Source organism: Glycine max, chromosome 10 (assembly GCF_000004515.6).
Source record: "Glycine max cultivar Williams 82 chromosome 10, Glycine_max_v4.0, whole genome shotgun sequence".
NCBI classification, from domain to species: Eukaryota; Viridiplantae; Streptophyta; class Magnoliopsida; order Fabales; family Fabaceae; genus Glycine; species Glycine max.
Window position 1 is genome coordinate 42,837,675 of NC_038246.2, and position 25,798 is coordinate 42,863,472.

The following is a 25,798-nucleotide window of genomic DNA, read 5'->3' on the forward strand; positions in this document are numbered from 1 at the left end:
TACTTCAAATGGCTATGGTCACATTAGACTATAAAAACTCCTCTTCAAATCATGTTTAAAACGATCCATGCCAGCTCTTTATTTTTTTTTTTGGATGAATTTAGAGTGTGTTTGATTTAGAGAAAAAAATAAAAAAGATAAATTTTTGAATTAATATAGAACGTAAAAGGTATGAGTTTCATGAAATAAAATATAAAATTTCTTTGACATATTATTTATCTCTTTCATAACAAATACATTTTTAAGTAGAGTCGACCTATTTTATTATCTCTAACAAAAATTAAATGAGTAACGAAGAAGATTGAATGAGAGGCAAAAAGATGGTTGAGAAAAATATTGAAAAGGACGTGATAACTTGTAAAACTTAACATTATTTTTTTCTATTTGAATAGTGAGTTAAAGTGATTTTAAAAATTATTTCAAAATTTTAGTTTGAAAATAAAAATGAAAAGATTTCCATCACTCCAAAAAGAGCTGAAGTCACACAAATCCAATAATGTCATTAAATGTTTAATATTGTATACTCTTTAGTTTATTTTAAATCTTTTTTTAGGGAAGTTTATTTAAAGACTTAAACTTATTAATTTATGTACTACAAGTGTAGATCCATTGAATTATTTTAAAAAATATTTTTACCTTATTTAAAAGAACATATTACAAAATAAGAATACTAAATTTTTTTAAACGGAAAATCATTTTCACTCATACTTGTAATTATTATTACTACTTTAAAAAACAGTCTCTAATGACAAGCTCGTTATTTTGTTAGTTAAATTTCAAAAATGACAATGAAAATGCGATGTGGAACATTATGAGTTATCACTGAAACAAATGTATACTTATTGATTCCATGTGGAAAAGGGGAGCCTATTTTACACATAAAACAATTTCTTTTTTGTTAAGAACAACAAAATTGTTGTTGAAGACTTGAAGGAGTAAGATTATGGTATAAAACAATTCAAAAAGCATGGGAAACAAAATAATAATGCAACAACTATTTCATCTACAACCAACCAAGTCCAAACATATGAATCTTAAAAACACAGCTAATTGAGTGTTTTTTTTTTATTCGTAGAAAAATAATCCGTGACAACAGTGGAAAGACCAGAAAAGTGTGGGACCATCCCTAACATCACCTTCACAGCTTCTACCGATTGTTGAAAAAAAAGACTCTACCAGCAATAGCCTCTGATTTCTTCTTTCACTTTCTTTAGGTTATGGTTTTCTCAGAAGATTGAACTTAAACAAAAACAACAAGAAAGAAAGAAAGAAAGAAGATGGGAATTGCAGTGGGAGGTGTTGATTTGCTGAGTGAAAAAGCGGCGATGATGAGAGAGTGTCTGCAGAAGAGTGAAACCATCACAGACAACGTCGTCACCATTCTCGGTTCCTTCGACCACCGTCTCTCCGCCCTCGAAACCGCCATGCGTCCAACTCAGGTACCCTTTTTCTTCTTGCCCATTAAATGGGCGAGATTTTGGGAGCGAGTTTGCTTTTTTTGGCTTCAAAATGGGGTTTTGGGAAATGAGTTGACTTTTCTTTGACTTGGGTGCAATGGGGATTTGTTTTGGAGGGGGTTGTTCGTTTTTGAATTGGGGATCTGAAGGGTTGTTAAAAGTTGGATCTTTTCCATTTGTGTATGCAGATTAGAACTCACTCTATTAGGAAGGCTCATGAGAATATTGATAGGACTTTGAAGGCTGCGGAGGTTATATTGGCTCACTTCGATCAATATCGTCAGGTTGGTTTTGTTTTGGTGCTACCGTGATCCGTTTCTCATAATGTGTCTTATTTTTTATTATTTAAATTAAGTTGCTCTTTGTTGAATTGATGAATTGAAATTACAATATCAGATTCTCTGTCACCGTGAATGTGTTACTAAATTCAGGTTAAAGTATTTATCTTTTTATTTAGAAAAGGATTGCATGACTCATTTCTGCTTGTCACTTGTATGTTTTTGTTGTTGCAATGCGACTTATATTCATTTTAGCTTTGTTTCTATAATCTAGTGGAGGACATGCTTGTTGCAAATGTTTGCTTTGGTCAATTGCAAACCTGAAGGTCTGACCCTTGTCTCATTTGGTCAACTTAACTGATCTGTGCATTATGATGTTATTGCAAATTTTGTTTTTGCTTTAATACAATGTTATTGAAATCATTCAAAAAAAGATGAAAGACAAGATGTGTTGAAGTTGAACCAGAAGCTCACACACAATTCTCAACAAAATGTCCAAGAACATGCCTTGAACAACTACAAAATTGTTAGGAATCTTTTTTTTTATCAGTAAATTGCTAGGTATCTGGAGCAGCAAAAGAAAGGTGTTCTGGAATACTTTGGAAAAGAAAGGTGCTCACATGACTTATATCCAGGCTACAGGACATGTATGATGTGGTGACTACTGGTGAAAGACCTCCAAGAAAGAACACTAAGGACTTAACTGCAGGAATAGGATTACATCAAGTGCCCTTAAGTCCTTACTTGTTTACTCTTGTCATAGATGTGTGTGCTTACTAGTGACATACAAAAGAGTATCCCTAATTGCTTGCTTTTTGTGGATGATATAGTTGTGATTAAAGAATGTAGTGAAGCAGTTAAATTTAAACTTGAGCTTTGGAGACAAACTCTAGATTATCCCTAGTTGCATGCTTTCTGTGGATGATATAGTTGTGATTAAAGAATGTAGAGAAGCAGTTAAATTTAAACTTGAGCTTTGGAGACAAACTCTAGATTATCACTAGTTGCATACTTTCTGTGGATGATATAATTGTGATTAAGGAATCTAGAGAAGCAGTTGAATTTACTCTCAAGCTTTGGAGACAAACTTTGGAATCAAAGAGTTTTCGCTTAAGTAGGAATAGCACAGAGTATACACATTAAAGTTTTAGCAAGAGATGACAAATATGACTTGGATGTAAAAATGGGAGAGGATGTAGACCACAAGTTTCTAAGTTTAAATATCTGAGATAAATATGACGGGGAAACTAATGAGATGTCACCCACAGGATGCGACAGGATGACTAAAAAGGAAAAAGATGTTCAAGATTATTTGGGATCACAAAGTACCTATCAAGTTCCAAGATAAGGTTTATTGTATTGTTATACTTCTGAGTATACTCTGTGATAGTGAATGTTGGACTTTAAAGGGACAACATGAGAAAAAGGTGGGAGTAATGTTAATGAGAATTTTAAGATGGATGCATGACCACAAAAGAAAGGACATGATATAAAATGATTGTGTATGACAGCATGAGGAGATATTGGTGTGGCATGGTTTGAGGAAAAGATGACAGAAAATATGTTAAGGTAATTTGAACACTTACAAAGCAAGCCATTAGAGGCACTGGTGGGGAGAGTACATTGAATGGTATTTAGTCCTGTGACAAAGGAGAAGGGGACAGAGAGACCAAGAAGGACAATGGAGAAGGTTGTTAGGGGGATCTCATGCTGAATAATAATATCTCTGGAGATTTGGTCTTTAATTGAGCCAAATGACTTCATATGCTATATGTTGCTAACCTTACCTAGTAGAATAAGGCTTTTATTGTTGTAGTTGTTGTTTTCTTTTCTCCTCCAAGTCATGTCTTCTTTTCCTATCTTTTTTTATTGTTTTGAAGTGCTTTCTGTTGGGCTGAACTTTGATAAAGTTGGGAAGAGAAAAAATTTCGTATGCTCGTACTTAAAAAAAAATTGATTTACAAGATGACAATTTCAGGACTTTTCTCCTCCTTTTTAAAAGATATGTGGTACATATATCTCATTTGCATTGTTTTATGTTTGCATTGATCTATTATACAGGCAGAGGCAAAAATACTTAAAGGGCCACATGAAGACTTGGAAAACTATCTTGAAGCAATTGATAAGTTGAGAAGCAACATTCAGTTTTTTGGTAGTAAGAAGGGTTTCAAGAGTAGTGATGGCATTGTCGTGCATGCTAATAATTTGCTAGCTAAGGCTATTTCGAAGCTAGAAGATGAGTTTAGGCAGTTATTATTATCTTACAGGTATATATTTTTGTTCTTAATGTTCATCTTTTGGCTTGTCTGGTGAAAAATTTATTTGCATACATGAACTCAATAATCATTGATGGCTGTGTCAGATTGTCAGGAAAATGATGTTTCATCAGATAAACCGATCACTAATGCTAAACCAGTTCAATTACCTGTGTAATAGTTGGTTCCTCCAACTGCTTGCTGCTAATATCTAACATTACTGGGTGTTTCTTATTGTTTTTGGTTTATTTACGTATGATGTTAAATAAAACAACAACTTTTGTAAGTCCAATGCATTTTTAAGTGTGTTGAGTGTTGATGTTGTCTGTGGTTCTTAGATGTTAGTTGCACGGCGGTTTCCTTGATGCTATTTATTATTGTAATATCCTCAAATTATTTAGGAATATGATTTTCCTGATAAAAGGATATGGTTTCCTTGAGGCATCTATGGAAATTTGCCTATGAAGTATGGCTATTTAGTATACATGTGATTCTTTTCTTCCTCTTGCTTTGAGAAAATTTTATTTATGTTATCATGATATTTTCTTTTATTATGTGTGCTTACAGCAAACCTGTGGAACCTGAGCGCCTCTTTGACTGCCTTCCAAACTCAATGCGACCTTCATCACCTGGCCATGAGGGTGATCCTAGTGGCAAGAATCACCATTCTGAGTCTCACAACAATAATGCTGAGGCTGTTGTATACACACCTCCCGCTCTTATACCGCCAAGATTTTTGCCACTGCTACATGATTTAGCTCAGCAAATGGTTGAAGCTGGCCACCAACAACCGTTACTCAAAATATACAGGTAATGGTTGTTGTTTAGTTGTCTGTTATGTTACAGAAGGAAAAGTTTACATTGCCTTGTAGTAGACGTCTATATTTGAAAAATTGTACTGAGCATGAAAATTAAAATCTTACCATTTAGAACATTACCACATTCAAGGATGTTTAAGTTAAAAGTATAGGAAGGAAACTATTTAAGAAATGCTTGTGAATTAAGGAAGTGTCAATTGGGGATTGATTCCAAATGATTAATTTATATAGGCCTGTTAGGGATATGAAATCATTCGTAGTCCATTGTCTTCTTATGTTTCTAGCTTCTAGTTTGCTGGGTCAATAATTAGCTTGCAGTTAAAAAATTCTGTCACGTGATCAGTTTCAACATTATGTTGTCATTATTCTGGTTAGTTTCCCGCCAATCATTACAACAATCTCTAAGGGTGTGTTTAGTTTGCATTTTTCATTTTCTGAAAACTGTTTTCATTTTCAAAAGATTAGAATTCTAAAAACATATTTGGTTTGACTTCTTGTTTTCTGCTTTCAAGAAATAAAAACACTGAAAATGCGTTTTCAAAAGGAAATGTATTTTTAGATTTGTTTAAAATTACATTCTTTGCCACCGCGTTTTCATTTTACCCAAAATGAGGTTCCTGACTTCAACTGAAAACGAGATTTTATTGTTTCCAGTTTTTGGTTCGTTTGGAAAAATATTTTCACTGAAAATGAAAACAGAAATCCAATCAAACACATTTTCATCACCATTTTCTATTTCCAATGAAAATGAAAACAGAAAACAACCAAACCAAACACCCCCTAAGATTTTCTGTTTTTAGATCCCAACCTTGGTCTGTTTCTGTTACACATCATCATTGACTGTCAGGGGTTCTAATGTAAATATGGGGAGGCAAGCTTTTTTCTTTTCTAGTGGTGCTGGTATATCTTAGACACATATGCCGTCCTTTATTGCTAGTTCTAATTTTGTAGGCTGCTTTTTTGGAAGAATGAAATGGAAGCCATCTCAACGTAAAACAGAACTTTTATCTTAAGAAATTGCTTGATAATATTAGGGCCTCAATCTGTACAGCAGTAGATTAAGGTTCTTATGAATTAATTTGGAGGCTGTTTATTTTATTGGATTGATTCATTTATTAGTCTATGTGGGGGACTGTGGGTGGTGTCTTCTAGATACTGATCCCTGGGAAAAATGATGGCTTGTCTTATGCTTGGATTCTAGATTTTTTGAGTTTGCAGACTAGAAGTTATGGTCTTGTGGTTGGTAAGAAAATCGTTCCTAGGTCCTGAACAGGGTGCTGCATTGCTACCCCTAACCTGTTCTAACCCAGTCTAATTCATGCTGAGAGCATGTGGAGCTTGAAAATTAATTAGACTGCATTAGAGAAACATTGCAGTGGCTTAATAAACAACATGATTTTGACACCCCTAGGTATAATGCATAAATGTACTTAATATACATTTCCGACAATGATTAATATTACTACTATAATAGTATAATATCATTATGATTATCACCATCATTATTATTTAGGGATGCCCGTTCTCATGTATTGGAAGAGAGCCTCCAAAAACTTGGAGTGGAGAAACTCAACAAAGATGATGTTCAAAAGCTGCAGTGGGAGATTTTGGAAGCCAAAATTGGAAACTGGATTCATTTCATGCGTATAGCAGTAAGATGAAGATGATTGTAGGATTGGTGCTGTGTTTTTTGTCTTCATTATTTTTTAATATCTTTCAAATATGTAATTATACACGAACAGGTGAAATTGTTGTTTGCTGGTGAGAGGAAAGTTTGTGATCAGATATTTGAAGGCTTTGATTCACTCAGTGAACAGTGCTTCGCTGAGGTGACTACAAACAGTGTCTCTATGCTACTCAGTTTTGGAGAAGCAATTGCCAAAAGCAAGAGATCCCCGGAAAAATTATTTGTACTTTTGGACATGTATGAAATAATGCAAGAACTTCATTCAGAGGTATGGCTTTTGACATGCAAAATCATGAATCTTGCTGCTATGTCTTTGGTGTACTGGTTTCATAAATCTTATGAGGTCAATTTGTAATGTTTTATTTCGTATCCTGTAGCCAGTCATAACTCTCCTTATTTATCATAACAGGTTAGGGGCTATACATGCCAGTGACATTTCAATTGGATTACTAACTTATCTGTAGTTTCCTTTTCAGTTGTCTATGAGACTAGTAAAAGGCCCCTAATATAATTATTTATTGTTTTTTAAGAAAGAATATTCCATTGTAAAATCTCAAGTGCCTGTGCCTTTTTTTTGTGTGTGTGTACTTTAAACTTTCATGTCATGGCAATCATGAAATTTGTCATGATCACTGAACTCCTATACTTCAGCCTTGCACTCTGTCTTATGTTTTAACATTTTTATGGATGTCTTCTATAACTTGGGACTACCATGAAAGGGGACTTTAATTTTGGTCTTTCACATATACATAGATTTTATCCAGAACTCAAGTTTTGAACTATAATATTGATACTTTCACTATTTATAACATTCATGAGAAAAAAACATTTAGTAAATATAAAAAGTCTCTGATTGGTGCTCCAGCTCATGTCTAGAGGCTAATTTATGTCAATTAAAGCATCATGATTCTCTCATTAGTGTCATCTGCCATAGCTCTTACTTTCAACCTCTAACTGATAGAGGTTTATATTAGTCACCACACTAGATGTGGTATATTTGACCTTCATGGTACAGAATAGGTTTGGGTGGTTGTTTTGTACATAAAACAAGTGCTAGGCATATTGTGGTGGTGTTAAAATCATGCAATAAACTATTTTACCTGACAATTTGCAGATTGAAACTCTTTTTAAAGGCAAAGCTTGCTCTGCAATAAGAGAAGCTGCAACTAGTTTGACAAAACGCCTTGCACAAACAGCCCAGGAGACCTTTGGAGATTTTGAAGAGGCAGTTGAGAAAGATGCTACGAAGACTGCAGTAACAGATGGAACTGTCCATCCTCTAACAAGCTATGTAATTAACTATGTGAAGTTTTTATTTGAGTAAGTTCAGCTATGTTGTCATCTGATCCCAATTTTGTAGCCATACCATCAATTATTTCTAGCATTTTTTGCTGTGTTCACTGATGACAAAAATGTTAGTCATTATTTTTTATATTGTTTTTTAAAAATTTATTTTACAGTTCCGCGGTTTTCTGCTCATGGACTTTTTAGTGCATTATGTCAGATTTTTACTGAACCATCCTGTTGATACGTTGTGCAATCCCATGATTCTGTTATATTTTTTATATTCTATAGAAATTATTTCTTAAAATTCGGATTTCCTTCCCTATTTAAGAAGGATAATGCTTAAGCTTGTGTACTCTTCTCCAATGTGTTGTGTAAATTTATTCAGGATCTTCATCACAGATCCGATCTTCACATATATGATCTGATCAGAATTATTTAAACTTTGCAGCTACCAATCCACCTTGAAGCAACTTTTTCAGGAATTTGAGGGTGGTGAGGATTCTTCACAGCTAGCATCTGTGACAGTGCGAATAATGCAAGCTTTGCAAACCAATTTAGATGGGAAATCAAAGCAGTATAAAGACCTTGCGTTGACACATCTTTTTCTCATGAACAATATTCATTATATTGTCAGATCGGTTCGGAGGTATGTCTTTGACATGTTTTGGTTACTATTTTCTTTGAATCATCATTTTATTGCATATTTTGATGGTTCAAAATCAGTTTTCCTCCTCACTTAAAAAAAAAAAGTCCCTTTTCCTCCTAATCCTCTTCTATTTTAGGTCTGAAGCCAAGGATTTACTGGGGGATGATTGGGTACAACGACATAGGAGGATTGTGCAGCAGCATGCAAATCAATACAAAAGAAATGCTTGGGCAAAGGTGTTGTTCTAGTAACTTTGCTGACTGTTGTCTTGCAGCTTAGATGTCACTTGGATATTTTGTTATTAATGATAAAGGCATCTGAGTAGATTGGTTTAAAATATCCTGATGTTTGGTTGCATGTGATTGCTCTATTTCTTCCAACATTAATATTTGTTAAAATTGTCTTTTTTTTTTTATTTTTAATTTTGATTCTTTTCCTTGGCAGATTCTTCAGTGCCTATCTATTCAGGGCCTTACTTCATCTGGTGGTGGGAGTGGTACTGCTGGTGGTGATGGTGGAACCGGAAGCAGTAGCGGTGCTTCAAGAGCAATTGTTAAAGACAGGTAGCCTTTCAGTTGCTTTTTTATGGAGTTTTTTGTTTAGGGAGAGTATTTTCTGCACTTCTTTTCACGCATCAATGTGTATTGTGTTGTCAGGTTTAAGTCATTCAATATTATGTTTGAGGAACTCCATCAGAAACAATCTCAATGGACAGTTCCTGACACTGAGTTGCGAGAGTCTCTTAGGCTTGCAGTTGCTGAAGTCTTGTTGCCTGCCTATAGATCATTTGTCAAACGATTTGGGTTTGTTCTCATTTTGGTTCATTTCCAACGTTATTATGTCATTTCTATCAAGGGAGTTAAAGTATGTTCATCAAACATGAGTAGTTTATAATGCAAGTCTTTAAACTTTGTGCACTGAAAGTGTTTAGGATGCAATTTATAGGGAGGTTAATTATAATTTATTTTGAAATATATCTCGGCGGTTATATGACATTATGGCGGAAGTATGGTACTTGATAGAAGTTAATGGTTTGGATAGAAGTATGGTACTTGATAGAACATTATGGCGGAAGTTGATCCATGTAGCCGACCCCACCTAGTGGGATAAGGCGTTGTTGTTGTTGTTGTTGGTTATATGAAAATCATTTAGTTGTTAGTGTTTCCTTCTTCGACTTTCTTATTGGCAAATTAACCCATCTTACAGTTTTATCTAGTTACTGTTTCACTATTTAACAATTCATATTTTGATGTGTTTGCATTTTTTATGCCTTGCGGTCTTGCAATGAGTGCATATTTGTGTTACAGGCCTCTAGTGGAGAGCGGAAAGAATCCTCAGAAGTACATCAAATACTCAGCAGAAGATCTAGACCGAATGTTGGGTGAATTTTTTGAGGTATAATAATTGCTTATAAGGTAAGCGTCTTTTAATTTGTGCATGTTACTATTTACTATTTACTATTTACTATTTAGTGGTTAATTCCTTTGTTGTGGATTTGTTTCTTTTCTCACTTGTTATAATTCACCAGGTTGTATTTGGGGGCTGAAAAGGAGTGTTATCATTTTTTGTCTTTTGGGTACTGCCACAAGTGTGATAAGATGGTGAATTACTCTGCTTCCGTACATTTTGTGCATAGTTCACTTGATTTGTTGCGTGAGATGTTTAGTCTTCAAAGCAAATGTATGTCTGCTAGTAGAATCTCCGTTTATTGGAGCATTGATTTTTTGAACCACGTGTACAAGTTTTTGTGATTATATGTAAACACGGGATTTGGTGTGTAATACTCTACCATCAAATTTCAAACATTATTTTGTAATTCTTTTGTTATTTCCATTTTTAATTTTTGCATGCTATATATGGTACATTGGGATGTAAGGAAGGGATGGAATAGAAACAAAATGGAAGAAATAAAGACATGTTGGCAAAATAAAATAAAATCTGCTGTCCTCCCCTGGGTTGGAATTTTAACATCTTCCAAAATTATGGGAATGTTAAAAAAAATATATGGACAAAAAAGGGAGAGAGAATGTCAGAGGATTTAAAAAAAATGTTTTCTTTCTATTCTTTTTTATAGAAACTAACACATTATACATTATAGGTTGTTTAAGTATGGTTTTTAGGGAGCTAATATTTGACGGCTAATAAAGGAGAGGAAAGGAGATTATCTCTATGCAAGATTTGTATTGAAGAGAAATATTATAATATATTTTGAAATATTTTTAATATATTATATATAATTGAATGAATTTGAAGTCAATTTGTGATATGAAGAAATATGTTTAGTTGTTTAAAGTACGAATTCTGAGTAAGTTATGAATAGAAATTATTTTAAAATACATACATAAGGTGGTAACTTGTTAACATATTTCATCTAAGATATAACTTTCTAATGTACTCTAACTAAAGAATAAATATGTAGAACAAATACGAGTATGCTAGCAAATCCCTTAAAAGTATGGAATTTTTTTTATGATTATATTTTATTTAAAAGTATGTTATATATAGATTCATTTATAATGTAAATTTGATATGCATATATTATCATTAAATTTATTAAATTAAATAACTGTATTGTATTTAATAAAATAATATTTGATAATATGATAAAAAAAACCATAAATTATATTTGATAAATATAATAAATAATATTACTACTATATAAAAATATCAGTTTACACACACACAACCCTAATACTTGTGTTTTTACTTATATATACAAATTAAGAAAAACTAATAAATAAATGAAAAAAAAATATTACTTTTACAAAAATAATCTTATTAATAAATGAAAAATAATAATATTAATATTAAATTCAAAAATCAAAAAGTAACATTTATTAGAAATATTGGTGGAAAAGAACAATTAATGTTACATAAAAGTCAAATATAACATTTATTTTGAGATAATTTTTTTGTTGTTTTGGGAGAAGGTAATATTTATTATAATTTTTGGTTTGGGTCAAATAGAAAATATTTTATTTTGAGATGGAGAGAATAATGTTTATATAAACATTAAATGAAATCGTTTGTTATATTCATTAGATATAATAATAATATTAAATATAAAATTTAATGCATTCATATTAAATAAATTAAATATATATAGTACATATAATTTTATTTAATATAGTAGTATTTATATAAACATTAAATGTCATTTATTTTATTTATTAAATGCTAGTAAATATATAATTAATACTCCGTAATATTATTCAATGAATGATATATATGTATTTGATGCTATATTGTTATATATATATATATATATATATATATATATATATATATATATATATATATATATATATATAATTTAATGCATTTGAATTAAATACATTAAATGAAATTATAATATTATTCAATGTTATTAATTATATGTATATATATTTAATGTTATTAAAGTAGTATTTATATAAACATTAAATGAAATTATTTATTATATTCTTTAGATATAATATATAATAATATTATTGTTAAATAAAATATTTATTAGATGTAATATATAGTTCTTCTTCATCATCAAATTAAAATATAATTAAAGTATGTTCAGTCTTATTTACAAAGAAAATCATAGACATTCACTATATAAATGTGTCATCTAAAGAGAGAAGAGGCCACCTAACCTAGGGATGGTGGGTCACTATTTTAAGTGAGAGAGGGTAACTTGTAATGAGGAGGCTTTTTTTAAGTTTGTTAAACTTAAAATGTAATTTGAGATAATTAATACTTGTTAGAAATGTTTTTGTGGATATAGGAAAAACTACAATAATTCTATGTCTTTTGTTATTTCTATTGTTATTTGTGTGTTTTCACATTTTTTTATCTTCATTGTGAAGGTGATTTTTCCAACAAATAACAATTTGAATAGTGACTTTATCTTTGTTATTGATGAATTTACTGCTATCAAATTAATCTTAGTTTTCTGGTTGTGTATTGTTTTCACCAAACATTTCATTCAAAAGATCGAAAGTAGAAAAATTCTACATTTTCTAATTTCAAAGGAAGGTTGCTCGTAATCATGACAAATAAACAATACAAAGTGTGGAAAATCATGTTTTTGTGTATTACATTCTTTGTCGTGGACATGAACGACCTTCCTTTAAAATTAGAAAATGTGGAAATTTTATTACCTTGTGACCTTTCTAATGAATAGTTTTGCAGTAAACAAATACAAAACTAAGGTTAACTCATAGTGGTAAAGTCATCAATGACGATGATGAAGTTACTATTCAAGCTTCTACTTTTTTGGAAAAAAAAATCCTTCATGAATAGTAAAGATAAATGATATGAACACATAAAAATAACAATAGGATAAAATATATTTTTAGTCTCTCTAAAATTTTAAAAGTTTATTTTTAATCCTTCTAAAAAATTTGTTCCTTTTTAATCCTCTAATTTTGAAATGTTCAATTTTAATCTTAATATCTCTCTAAATTATTTTTTATCCTTTTATAAAGTGTTATCTAAAGTATTTTGAAGAGACAAAAAAATTACCAAATTTTTTAAAGAAAGGGACTCAAGACAAACTTTTCAAATTTGAGAGGAATCAACATATTTTATCCCATAACAATACAAATAGAAATGTTTTTACAAATTAGTTAAATATTTATCTGCCAACGTTTGATAGCTTTGGTTTGATTTATTTACCATCTAGTCTATTCAATGTTTTCCCATTGTTTGTTGTTGTGAATTGCAGGAATTTACTTACAAAATTAAAATTAGTCTTTGAAAACAAGTCATGAGAGATACATTTGTTTTACAAATATTTTGTAATTTTTTTTATTAAAGTTATTTATTATTTCTTCAATTTTTAAAATTGTAAATTGTAATATCCTTATATTGGAAATTGTAAATTGTAATATCCTTATACTGTAAATTTTAAATTGTAATATCCTTATATATAGTTTTTATTTTTTAACATGTATAATATCTATAAATTAATTTTTCAATTTTAATATTTTACATTGAAAATCATGAAAAAAATACTGATAAAATTTTCCTATACTAATCATTCGTTTCCATTTGTTAATCCTATACCAAGGATAATCCATACTTGTCAGCATATTTTTCAAGTTAATCATAGATTATATTGAATTGATTTTACTTTAATAAAAATAATAATGGGGAGAGGGAAGCATATGGCCACGTTGATGGGTAAAGCGCCACGAATGCTATACACCGCCCAACACTTCGTCAACAATTCTGTTACGCTTTCGAACAATTTTTTGCAGCAATGGCTTCTCATTCTGCTGGTAATAAATTTTTAACCTAATCATTGCTGCTAAATGCATTCTTCATCCTAACTTAACAGCTCTGATTTGAATTTTGAAGCCACGGAGAGGACTTACAAAGAATCATTCGATTCCGCCGCAAACAAGCTTTACGCTGATCACATAATTCCTCACATTCTGCATCTGTAACCATTTTATTTTTACTACTTCCTTTTTTTTAAACACATTCATGAATTCTCTCTGCTTTGGCTGAACAACTGTTGTATTCATTCATATTGATTGATTGGTGTTGTATTTTCAATTTCAATTTCAATTTCAATTTAAGGTATGGATCGTGTGCAACGTCTCGCGACTTTGAAATCTATGCCGCACATGCTTCATATGAGGATCCACTTATGTGTGCACACGGGTATGCATGTATTTTTGTTTTCTTATTTCTTTTGTTTTTCCCACACATGATTTTAATTCATGCATACATATATACGTAATGCAGGGTGAAACAGATCAAATCAGCGTTCTATACTCTTCCCAAGGTTTTACATTACTCCATTTTTATTCTTGCTTTGGATTCTGCACTGCATCTAAATAGAATACTAATCTTCCCTGAGGAATAGTAGTGGCCTGAAAGTCCTGACATGTAACAAAAACATTAGGCCCTGCTTGAATAAACTCGGCATTGAATCAGAGTCCATTCAAGCTTTTATTTGATCTTTTTTGTACTCATTGAAAGAGAGCATTATATATAAATTGTTGCATAATAGAATTCTGGTATTAACCCTCTTTCAGTGACTATAATGTCACCAAGTTTTGAAGTAACAGAGGAAAAAGCCTTAAGCTTGTATCATGTTAGTGGATTATTAAGCATGTGAATAATTTAACAGTAAGGAGTGCCGTTTTTATTTTCTTTAGAATGGAATTTTTTTTAATATTAGAAGTAGATTAGTTATTACTATATGGCTTATTTAATAATCTATAACATTATCTTATTTCAGGTCTCATTCTTCACTTTTTCTTCTTAATATCTAGCTAATTTCCAACTTCTATTTGTTTCCATATACCTCAGGTATTTAAGGAGTCAAAGATTGTGGAATATAGTATCAAAGAAAATATGGTTTCACCAGGAAAAGGAGAGGTTAGTAAATCTGGTATCACTTAATGTAGAATTTAGCGCTTCAGTTTTTTGTTCTGCTAAAAAGGTTCAAGTGCTTGCTTGATCTCTTACTGGAAGATCCAAATTGATGAATGTTGCATACAGATATTAATTGACAATAAGCAATACTACAAATTCTTGGGGAAGGATATAAATATGGTATCGCTTATCAAGTTGTATATTGAGGAGGGTAAAGTTGTTCGCCATGAGGACTGGTATGCATTAATCTCCTGAACACACTGTTTTCTGCTTTCCATAAAAATAAAAATAAAAATAAAAATACTCAATTTGACATTTTAGGATTATTTTTTACTCTGTACTTTTAATAGTACTGAAAAAAAGGTAATTAATCCTATATTGTCTGAGTGTCATATTTTTGCCACTGAAGAGAATACTTATGGAGTGACTGTTGAATTCAACATTGTTTTATACACAATCTTGCACATCTATTTACTTAGTCATAACGAAACAACTCATACCACCATAAGGCCTTGAGCTCGACTTGAGTTGAATACGTAAGGCTTGAGTTTGGCTCATTACCTGTCATAGGTTTTTTTTAAAGGTTCGGCTCGGCTTATATAAAAGTCTGGCTTGGTCAACGAGCCTATTTAAAAACTTGCTTAAAGAAGTTTTTGATTAATTAATTATTTTAAAACTTAGTAAAATACTAACTAAAAAAAGAAGCTTATAAAATTTCGTATAAGTAATATACAAATCCAAAAATAATTGATAAATAAAATCATATTGAATTCAAGTCGTTAAAACACAAAGTATATCAAAAGAAAATAAAAAGAGCATAATATTAAAAAATGTATGGATTAGGTCCTCAGCCCCAAAACTTACAAATCTATTTTAAGTCCAAGCCCATAAACGAAATAAAATAAAATCTGGACAAAATAAGATAAGATTGGATGAAATAAAATCTGGACGAAATAAAATCTGTATAAGATAAGATTTGATAAAATAAAGTTATTATTATTATTGTTAGTTAAAGAGACCGGCTTGTCAAGCTTAACAAGCTTTTTTTATAGTTTGGGTTTGACCTTTTTATCTAAAAAGACTTTTTAAAAAGCTTGAGCTTGACCTTTATAGTAAACTAGCTGAGCTGAGCCGAGCCTTACATAGGCCGAGTCAAAGACCCTTGTCAAGCTGCTCGGCTCATTTCCACCCCTAACTGCATGCTAGTACGTATACTTGCATTTGCATGTGTGCATGATTGCATGAAGAGAGTCAGCATGTTTTTCCATATAAACTGATTACTGGTGATTTCAAGTAACTCTAGAAGCGATTATGATTTTGTGCTTGTTACAACAATATAAAGCAATCTTGGGCTTTAATATGTAAGGATTATGTCAGGTTATTCTTTGATTTTTAATATGAACTTGATGAATTTACAGCTTAGTACTTGATAATTATAAATTAGAAAAGGATTAGATTTATAAACGCATCTTCACTCTAAGTAGAAGGCAATATCTAATTTGATTTATCAACAAGTATCATTGTCAAGGATTTTACTGAGGTCGTTCGTGTCAAAGAATCTGCTTTATAATTTGTAAACCTAAATTTCCAAATTTAGTGATAGTAAGGGGACTATGTAATAGATTTCACTAAACTAAATGATAGATCATTTTGGTCCCTAGATACTAAAGTCAATATATTGTTCTTTCTATTCTCACCAAAAAAATATTGTTCTTTCTATAACCTAAGAAAAATAAATCCTTACGGCCCAGGCAAATATTTCGTCTGTGTTTCAAAAAGTAAATATTTCTTCTATTCTTTAAATAAACAGTGTACGAAATAATAATTCCTCCAATCCTATATGACTAATAGGTGGGAGAAAAAACCAATTTCAAATAGAGAAACGGTGAAGCTGCCACTGCTTGGTAGAATAGCAGAAATGACTCGCAGGGGATCAATGCTGGCAACACATGTGCTTATGAGGTTTGGGAAGGACCCAAATGTGTGAATAACTAAAATCCATGCAAAATATTGTATCTTTATTATACATGGGCCTGTGTATGATGCTCTTACCTGACGTTGTTTATTCCTTTTTGTGGCTTTGATGAATACTAGAATGCTGTATTTTGTATGGAACAGACTTTGTTGCCAAAACTATATTTAGCAACCTAAAGCATTGAGTATATAAGTTGCCAAAACTATATTATGAAAATTATATGTTGCTTGATATATTTAGCATGATGAGAAATTAAAAAAAAAATGAAGAGAGGAAAATGGAATCCTTGTTAGGTAACTCTGTTTTCCAGAAGCCCCTACTTTGTTTTTTCTATCCTTGTAAGCCTAAAATAAGGAAGGACCTCAAAAAAAAAAAAAATCTTTGTAAGCAGTTTCATATAATCTTTATCTTTTTTCTAGCCATTCTCGTTAAGTTGAATGGCAACATTCCTTTTTGACTGGTCATCTGTGATGTCTCTTAGCCTTTAGAAGATAGATCATTCCTACACAACATTCCCCCCACTAATGATCTAATGGATCCATCTTTGTTTGACCCCAGCTAGTTGAAGGATCCAAGGTCACTGCACAGATGATGCTATGAATGTGTCTGAGAGAGTTGTCCACAATTATACACTGATTATTGGGAGTTCTAGATCCGAGAAATCCCTTACTTTCATGCAAAAAATTCACTTGTAGTAATAGAAAGAAGAGAGAACTGAAAAGAGGGTGGCCTTCTACGCATAAAGGGAACACAGCCATTCAAACTTTATTGTTTTTTCTCTTTCTTTCCTAAAGACTGCAAAAGCTCAAGGTGTGGAAACTTTGTCTCCATGCCAATCTCATATGCCACTATCTCCCTTGCCTCAAAAGTTTGAGGTGTTATGGGTCGTTTTGGGTGACAAAGAACTGCAATATTCAAAGCAAAGAACAAAGGTTGCACTGCCTTTGAAAAGTATCAACATTTTGAATGCTTTTGAGCATTAATGACCCCTAAAAAGAATACAATTAGTGGGGTCATGCTTTTCAATTCTCTTTATCTTTACTTTTCTTCCTTTGTAATGATTTATAGATCATATTTGTAAGATTTAAAGTATCCATAACGACTGGTGGCAATATCTTGGTATCTAAAGAACCTTTTGGCCGTTGGGATGCGTTGTGCAATAAATTTATGACGATAAAATAAAGAAATTCAAGAAAATTAAATAAAATGATCATATTGTACGAAATAGTTCAAATAATTGACATTTGATAAAAGTGATCCCTCCTAACTAATAGTGTTGGTATAATTGAAATTGACTTCAGATTTCTTAAATAAAATTTTGAATTTAAATTTTGTAGGTAGATAAAACATGATTGACAAGTAAAAATCTTTCAATAATTTACATTTATAAAATATTAAAAGTAAAAAAAAATAGTTACAACTTAAGATTAGGTATAATATGACTTTTTCAAGCTATACCAATAAATAGATTCTTTTACTAATTAAGGGTTGCTCGTTTGTTTCCAAGTTTTATTTTGGTTGATATATATTTATTGTAATTATAAAATATCACATCACGTACTCTATTTTCTGTTTTAAAAATATATGGGTCGGACATTCTCGTAGTTATTTTTACTGCATATATTAAAATAATAATAATAAAATTTCTATTCAATGAAAATTCTTTTATAGAACCCATGCAACCTTTGTTAGAAATCGTTCACCCATAAAATAAGATTTATAATCAAGAAAGATCTAAATTGAAAATATTAAACCTCTTATATAAAAGGTTCGAATTGGAGAAACAAAACTGTCCCATTTTTGTTTCTAAGAAGATTCTTTGACATCTAAGGATTAGTTGAGTAATTGTAATTAGATGCTTGTAGTTTAAGGTTGTACAATAATTCTCTAAGTGGATCTTTGTTTGAAGTCCCAACATGCCTCTCTGTTATACCAACTTATTATTCAGAAAAAAAAACGAAAATTGATATAAAAAAATTCTAGAGTCAAAACATGGTTGATACATTTGGAATTAAGTTGTTTCCTTCTTCCCTCGTTTTGTTTCACCTTCATAAATCATAAAAGTATGCTAACCTATGAACTGATCTGGCTACGGCATCCCTTGTATTAGCCAATAATTAACAACACTTTACTAATTAATTATAAGCACAACCAAGTGACTGTATACCGTTTTGCATTATAATAATGATTCATCGTTTATAGCACATTCTTGATGATTTATATAATATTTTATGAAATGGCAGCAGCAGCCTAGCTATAATGGACGGCTTCTTCATAAAACAGCATTTGATACGCATTTTCAAATTTTCTCTTGCTTGATCCTATAAAGATTTAGTCTAGAAAAGACTCTTTTTGCTGTCGGATTGTGTATAATTCATGGGGATTGATTCAATTCTCTGTCCCTCTTCAGCAAAGCAACCTATGTGATGGGATTACTATGTTAACATTGGAATAGCACCGATTAATGTTATAAGCGGAAAATCTAGAAAGAGGATAGTTTTCTTTGACAAAGATATTTATTTGAATATTTGATTTTATCGTCAAGTTTACTTAGTATAGAAAATCAATGTAGATATGGGCAAATTAATAAAGACGTGTGAAAATGATTTTTGCATATTTAAAAACATTAATCACACGAGATTGGCTTTTTGACAAAAGAATTTGTGTTATATCCCACAATCTTGCTCTAATGGGTACGGTGCTCAAGGATATGGATACTATTTAGTGACAAAATATATATATATAAACTGGCCGATTCACTTTTACATAAAATAAATGAATAGTAAGATAGTGGACAACATGCGTATCGGTACATGATAAATAATATATATATATATTGATAATGGTACTGTATATTAGACTTAAAAAGATATTAATAAAAATATTTATAAGTACATAGGTAAATTTAGTTGTTATAGCACTGGCCCCATACTTTTTTTTATGTCTATACACACCCATATGTATAACATATTATAAAAAGAATTGAAATATTTTTAAATTTCTTTAATTGAGTTCATTGCTACACTTTTAAATGTTATTTTTGGGTTCAACAATTATTTTAATTGATTTTAATATTAAAGCAATCATAATTTACTAGTTTGTAAGAAGAAATGACACATTTTAAAAGATAACATATACTCCATTTGTTTAACATGCAGGAAACGTATTCCAAGTAAAAAAAAAAAAATCTAACAATACAATAAGTTTTTAGAAGAACAGCACATTTTTAACTATTATCGTCTATAATTGATTGAAAACCATATATTTTTTTAGTCTCACTTATTATTAAATTAGTTAATTTATATCCTCATTTTATAGTTTTTAATAAACTTAATTAATAATAAAGTGTGTGTTAAAAGAAGTGTATTGGAGAATGTGTTGCTATCAATCCTCTTCAAGTATAAATATGTAGGTACCAAACCAATTAAATATGATCAATAATGTTAAGTTTAGTGAAAGATGTTAATCTTTCACCACATAACATATGTGTATGAAATGAACATTGTTTTAGATTGAGTTTATCCATATAACATGTCACCAAAATATAAGTGTTGATTAAAGTTAATGTCTAAACATGTGATATGCACTTATGAATAATAGATCATATCTTATCTTGAAGCAAAGTTATTCAATTATTATATCACGATAGAGTAATATTACCTTCTAGATGATCAACTTAGTTCTCTACTAGATAATTAAGTCCACTTGAAGTCTTTTTTTTTTATTAGCATGTTATTGATACGAAGTATTTAATATCTTTGTTTATGACTAATATTCATCAGGAACTTGGTTGTCCATCTCTAGTAAGATTATTTTTCTCCTAATCACATTTTTTTCATCTATAAGACTTAATCTCAAGACCTAATTGAATCCAATACCACTCGGACCAACGACTTGTTGGTATCTCAAGTCTCTATAAACTAACATTATTTTATAAGCTAAAATTTAATATATGAATTGTCACCCTAGTAAAATATTTACTAACTTGAGTGTCAACTTATTCTTATCAGGATATCTTAAACATCAATCTACTTAGAGAATATCAATTAACATCCACCAAAACTCAATTTAAATCAACAATCTACATCAAATGTGATAATCAAAATAAGCAACAATGTTATTTCTAGAGAAAAAAAAATACCATTGATTAGTATTTCAATCGAGATATCAATGTGCAATACGCCTCAAACATGTTAGCTTGGTCTAAATCTTGAAAAGAGCAAACATATTTAGTAAGAACTAAGAACTAATATAAGAGAATTTTAGTGTGTTGCAAATGAATGTTACATTAGACGTGTGGTGTCAATATAATTGAGATCAAATTACTTATTATAATGCTTTTGTATATTATTTTATTTATATAAAAAAATCTTACTTTCACCGTATACATAAATGGTCAAACTTAATTATTTTTCCACTTTTACTGTATACATTTTTCTTTTTATATAAAGGATCAAATAATATAAAGAAAAAACGAAATATAATCTTAACCATTAAAACTTGTACTTATATCAAACTTTTTTCAGGTATTTTAAATTCCCACTCTTTTTAAAGATTATAGAATAATTATGGATTTCATTTTTTTTGTGCTCACTTCCATGCACGAAAAAGGGGGTGATATACTAGCTTTATAAATTATTTGGATTGCCACTTTTTTGGTACTCATTTTTTTTATTGTATTTATTTTTACATAGTTAGCGACCAAATATTTCAGTCGTAAATATTCAATAACATTATCGACAAAATTGGGTGGCAAAATATTGTATATACTACACTATACAGTCGGATTTCTTTAAATATGTTTTTGCTATTGAAATAGGGACCGATGTTACTTTGATATAATTATCGGTTTCTCTCTCCATCGCTGAATTTTTACATTTTAGAATGTGTTTTTTTAATAATAAAAATATCATAATCATAAATTTACATTATCAAATCATATTTATTTTCATAAAGCACTGTGATCACTTAACTAAATTTATTTAATTTAATTTAAATTTAAATTATAATTATTTTTATTTAATTAATCATATTCCATTCCTTCGAATTATAATAAGTAATTAAATGTTTATATTTCATATTCCGACCCTTATAAACAACTGTTTTCTTTCTTTCTTTCTATATATATATATATATATATATATATATATATATATATATTGGTGGCAAAATAAGCAAAAGGGAAAGAAGGCACCTATTATTGCTGCCAGAAACAGAACGCATGCTATCATTGTTCCCCAATACTTCAGTGGAAATACTCTAAGCAACTTCACCTTTTTCAATTGAAATTGGCTATTTAAGATGAATATAATAATAATAATAATAATAATAATCACATTCAAAGCATTTTTAGAGTGAGAAGATAATTGTTCATTATATAGCATACCAAATGTTTGCGTTTATAATGTCTTACATTGAACGTGTAGGCCAGCGAGAAGTGGTGATTATTTGAATATGAACAAAATATTTTTTAAGAAAAATATGATTAAATAAATTATTTCTTTAAAGTAGGACTAAAAATTAATATATCTTGTTTATCTCCACGCAAAATTTCATTTATGAAGTTTATGTAAATTAAAGATAAGAAAATAGTTTCTATTGAAGATAGTTTCCATTATGCTAAATTGAAAAGAAAAGTTACACAATCTTTTCAAAAAGGAGCCGTAGGTGTCTTGTAAGTTAGGGAAGGCACATATTAATTCACAGATTATTTTTTTTTTCTACTAATGAAAGGCCAATGTAATTTTTGTCTCCTTCTTTGCATCTTTTAGTGCATAAAGGATCAACTTATACCTATCTTTAAAAGCCTTTGACACTTTGCTAGCAATACTTTGGGTCACTTCAGTTTGGTTATAACTTTTCTTTTCCTATTTACTTTCTTTGAAGGAAAAAGAAACAAGGAAAATAAAAAAATGAATTATTTTTTTATGCTTACGTAGTTATATATAACTTAAAGGGTAGGTTATATTGTTTAAAAAGAGAGTATAAAAGGTGTAAGTTTTATTCTGCCCAACCAGCATAGCAGCTAGCAACATACTGGCAGAAGAAACTGTTTACTCAAAATTTTTAAAAATAAGTAGTTTTTTTATTGATTATATAATATTTATCTTTTTGGAGGAGTTTAAAAGAAAAAAAATTGGCAAAAATATTTGACACATATAAGCAAACAATTAATTATTTAAAATATTATTAATACATAGCTTTTAAATATATTCAGCTAAATTAAATGAGAACTATGATACCAATTAGGTTGATTTGAATAAAACAAAGTTTGAATTTCATTAGATAAAGTCTCAAATTTAAGTTTTTTTTATGAAAAAATGTTATTAATAAGAGGAAAAAAAACTCAACTAATGATAATCAATCAAAATTTTCAGTAAAAATTAAAATAATTATCAACAAAGTCAATAAATACTTGAAACCTTAAAGAAAAAATAGAATTAGAGAATTTTTTTTCTAAAAGAAATCTTGGTTAGTATTTTCAGCAAAAGAGTTCTTGAAAAAAAATAAAAACGAAGCTGAGTACACATAAAAAGTTTAAATCATGGAATAATTCACAATTTTGTCAGGTATAAAAGCTATGGCAACTTTAAACAAGTGGCATATATTTTGTTATATGGTTGGTATTTGATAGTTAAAAGATTTTCCCTCCATTTTTGAGGTGAGATTACTATGACTGTGACAATTGAAAGGAATAAAATAGCATTCTCTTTAGAGTCATAGGAAACTAGCTCGTATAGAATTCCAAGCAGAACATTGGAATGTATGTACCGTGATGCTTCTCAATGATATTCACACTTGATTCTGCGAGTTCCCTTGGTTTTTAACCTCCACCATTTATTTGAACCTTTTGACAACTTGTTTTTCCTTTGCACAATGCTTACGCTATGAATAATTCTTTTATCCACCTTTTCGAGATCTTTAATTTTTTTCATCTTTAATTCTGAAGTCTTATTTCCCTACAAATGTACTTGAATTGTATTTGCAAAAAAACACCTGATATGTTTGATAAAATTAGGTTAGGTTGAAAAATAAGTTTATCAAATTAAAAGTGTTTGATAATATTAACTGTTAGAGTAACTAAAAAATATAAAATGACAAAAAAATAATAATATCATGATTTATTTAAAAAAGATAATAATGAAATCAATAAATATATATATCAAAGATAAAAATGAAAGAAAATATAAAAAAGTTAAAAATTAAAAATTAACATTTAAAAAAATATTATTTTAAGTAATGTTTCAATATATGCTAAAAACTATTAAAAAATTATTAAAAAAATTTGTTTATCGAACAATCTAACAAACTTTTTAACTAATAAAATAAAATTAAAAACTAACTGAAATATTTTCTAAAACATATTTATATTTGACGCTTTTTTTAGTAGCGATATATTTAAATGAGAAACATGATCACAATGATTTTTAATGCAATATGAATAAACCAAAATTATGTCACCAACATGCATTAACCAGTTTTAATTAATTTAAAACTATATATAAGTATATACAAGAAATATAGATCATATCATGTAACAACAAAGTTCAGACACCCGTTAAACATATTATTAAGGGTTTGATTTGTAACCATATGAATGAAGAAATTTTTATTAAAAGAGGCAAAACTTACGTTGGTAATTTTTATATCTCGAAAGAAATTAATCTCCAATTAGTTGTTGTGGTGCATGAGTACGTGAACAAAATTATAATAAATCAATTGGCTCAAAGAGGGAAAAAATAGAAGAGAAAAAAAGTAAATATAATAAAATAATATGTATGTGCTATGAAAAAGGAAAGCATTTGCACTGTGCGAATATTCAAAATTTCAAAAGTCTAAATTATCATTTTATTTAAAAAAACCACGTTCATACACAGTCTATTAAAAACCATGTTCATACATAGTCTATTACATTAGCTGCTATACCTTGACCACTTTTTTGCTAAAGAGAAAATGACGAAGAGGGACTCGCTATCATCCTAATGTCATTAAAAAATTGTGCGTTTTGCTTTCAGCTCGAATGCAAGCAAATATGACATGTCCCACTTCAGTACAAATTCTGCTATCTGTAATTAAAGATAATGTAAAAGTAATTTTTAATTTTTAATTGTATTAACTAAAACATTATAAAACGATGTTTTAATTCTCATTACCCTTATTGATGCTTATAAAATAAAACAGTTTATTTAATTCTCGTTACCTTTATTGCTATTGTTTACCTAGCTCCACACATAGTTCAATTAATAAATTAAATTGATGTAAACTAACGGTAAAGAATTAATAGCTTTTGCATATAATGATAGTTTAGAATATTGCATAATTTAGAGTCAGCTTATAAGATGCTAGACCTTGAAACATTGAAAAGATAGGTTAAACAATCTTTTCGAAAGGAGGCCGTAGGTTTCTTGTAAGTTGAGGAAGGCACATTTGAATGCATATATTTTTTTTTAGAAAGGTCCATTTAATTCATGTCCACTTCTTTGCATCTTTTAGAGCATTAAGGATCAACTTATGTCTGTCTTTAAAAGCCTCAATTTGACACTTTGCTAACAATTTAGGCTATTAATAATGATATATCATGTTAGTAACATGTTTAGCAAACCAATGAAAATAACCTAAATTATAACTTGTAATATGATTGATTAACTTATAAGTTTGTTTGTCAGCAAAGGCTTTCGAGTGAAAATCCATTTAATTACACAAAATGTTTGAAACAAATTAAAAGCTTTTAAAGTACTCCCCCCAATTCATGATAAAACGATTTTGAAACAAAAAGCTTTTGAAAACTTTGTTTTTACTTTAAATTGCAGAATGCTTACGCTATGAATAATTCTTTCATCCACACCTTTTCAAAACCTTTAACCTTAATTTCTTTTAACAGTATTTGAGCTTATCAACTTGGACAACCTCATACCACCTTAATGCTTGACTGCTTGTACTCATTAATTACAAGTAAAACATCCCTTAACAAGACATATATAATACACAAGACCAAAATCAATTACACATCGTGTACATAGTTTATATATATACTT

At 29.8% G+C, this 25,798-nt stretch overlaps 2 protein-coding genes across 2 annotated transcripts; both read left to right on the top strand.

Moving 5' to 3' along the window:
* The first annotated feature begins 1,049 nt into the window (after positions 1-1,049).
* Positions 1,050-10,244, top strand: LOC100777735 (exocyst complex component EXO70A1). Its single transcript, XM_006589283.4, has 13 exons — positions 1,050-1,439; positions 1,646-1,741; positions 3,797-4,002; positions 4,558-4,800; positions 6,322-6,460; positions 6,551-6,763; positions 7,610-7,815; positions 8,231-8,428; positions 8,565-8,664; positions 8,873-8,991; positions 9,085-9,231; positions 9,736-9,823; positions 9,957-10,244. The coding sequence occupies exons 1-13, from the start codon at positions 1,278-1,280 to the stop codon at positions 9,972-9,974; spliced, it is 1,935 nt and encodes a 644-aa protein (XP_006589346.1). The 5' UTR covers positions 1,050-1,277; the 3' UTR covers positions 9,975-10,244.
* Positions 10,245-13,550: 3,306 nt separating this feature from the next.
* Positions 13,551-16,950, top strand: LOC100778272 (uncharacterized). Its single transcript, XM_041005831.1, has 7 exons — positions 13,551-13,680; positions 13,760-13,844; positions 13,985-14,068; positions 14,153-14,192; positions 14,723-14,791; positions 14,915-15,024; positions 16,640-16,950. The coding sequence occupies exons 1-7, from the start codon at positions 13,662-13,664 to the stop codon at positions 16,773-16,775; spliced, it is 543 nt and encodes a 180-aa protein (XP_040861765.1). The 5' UTR covers positions 13,551-13,661; the 3' UTR covers positions 16,776-16,950.
* The last annotated feature ends 8,848 nt before the right edge of the window (positions 16,951-25,798 follow it).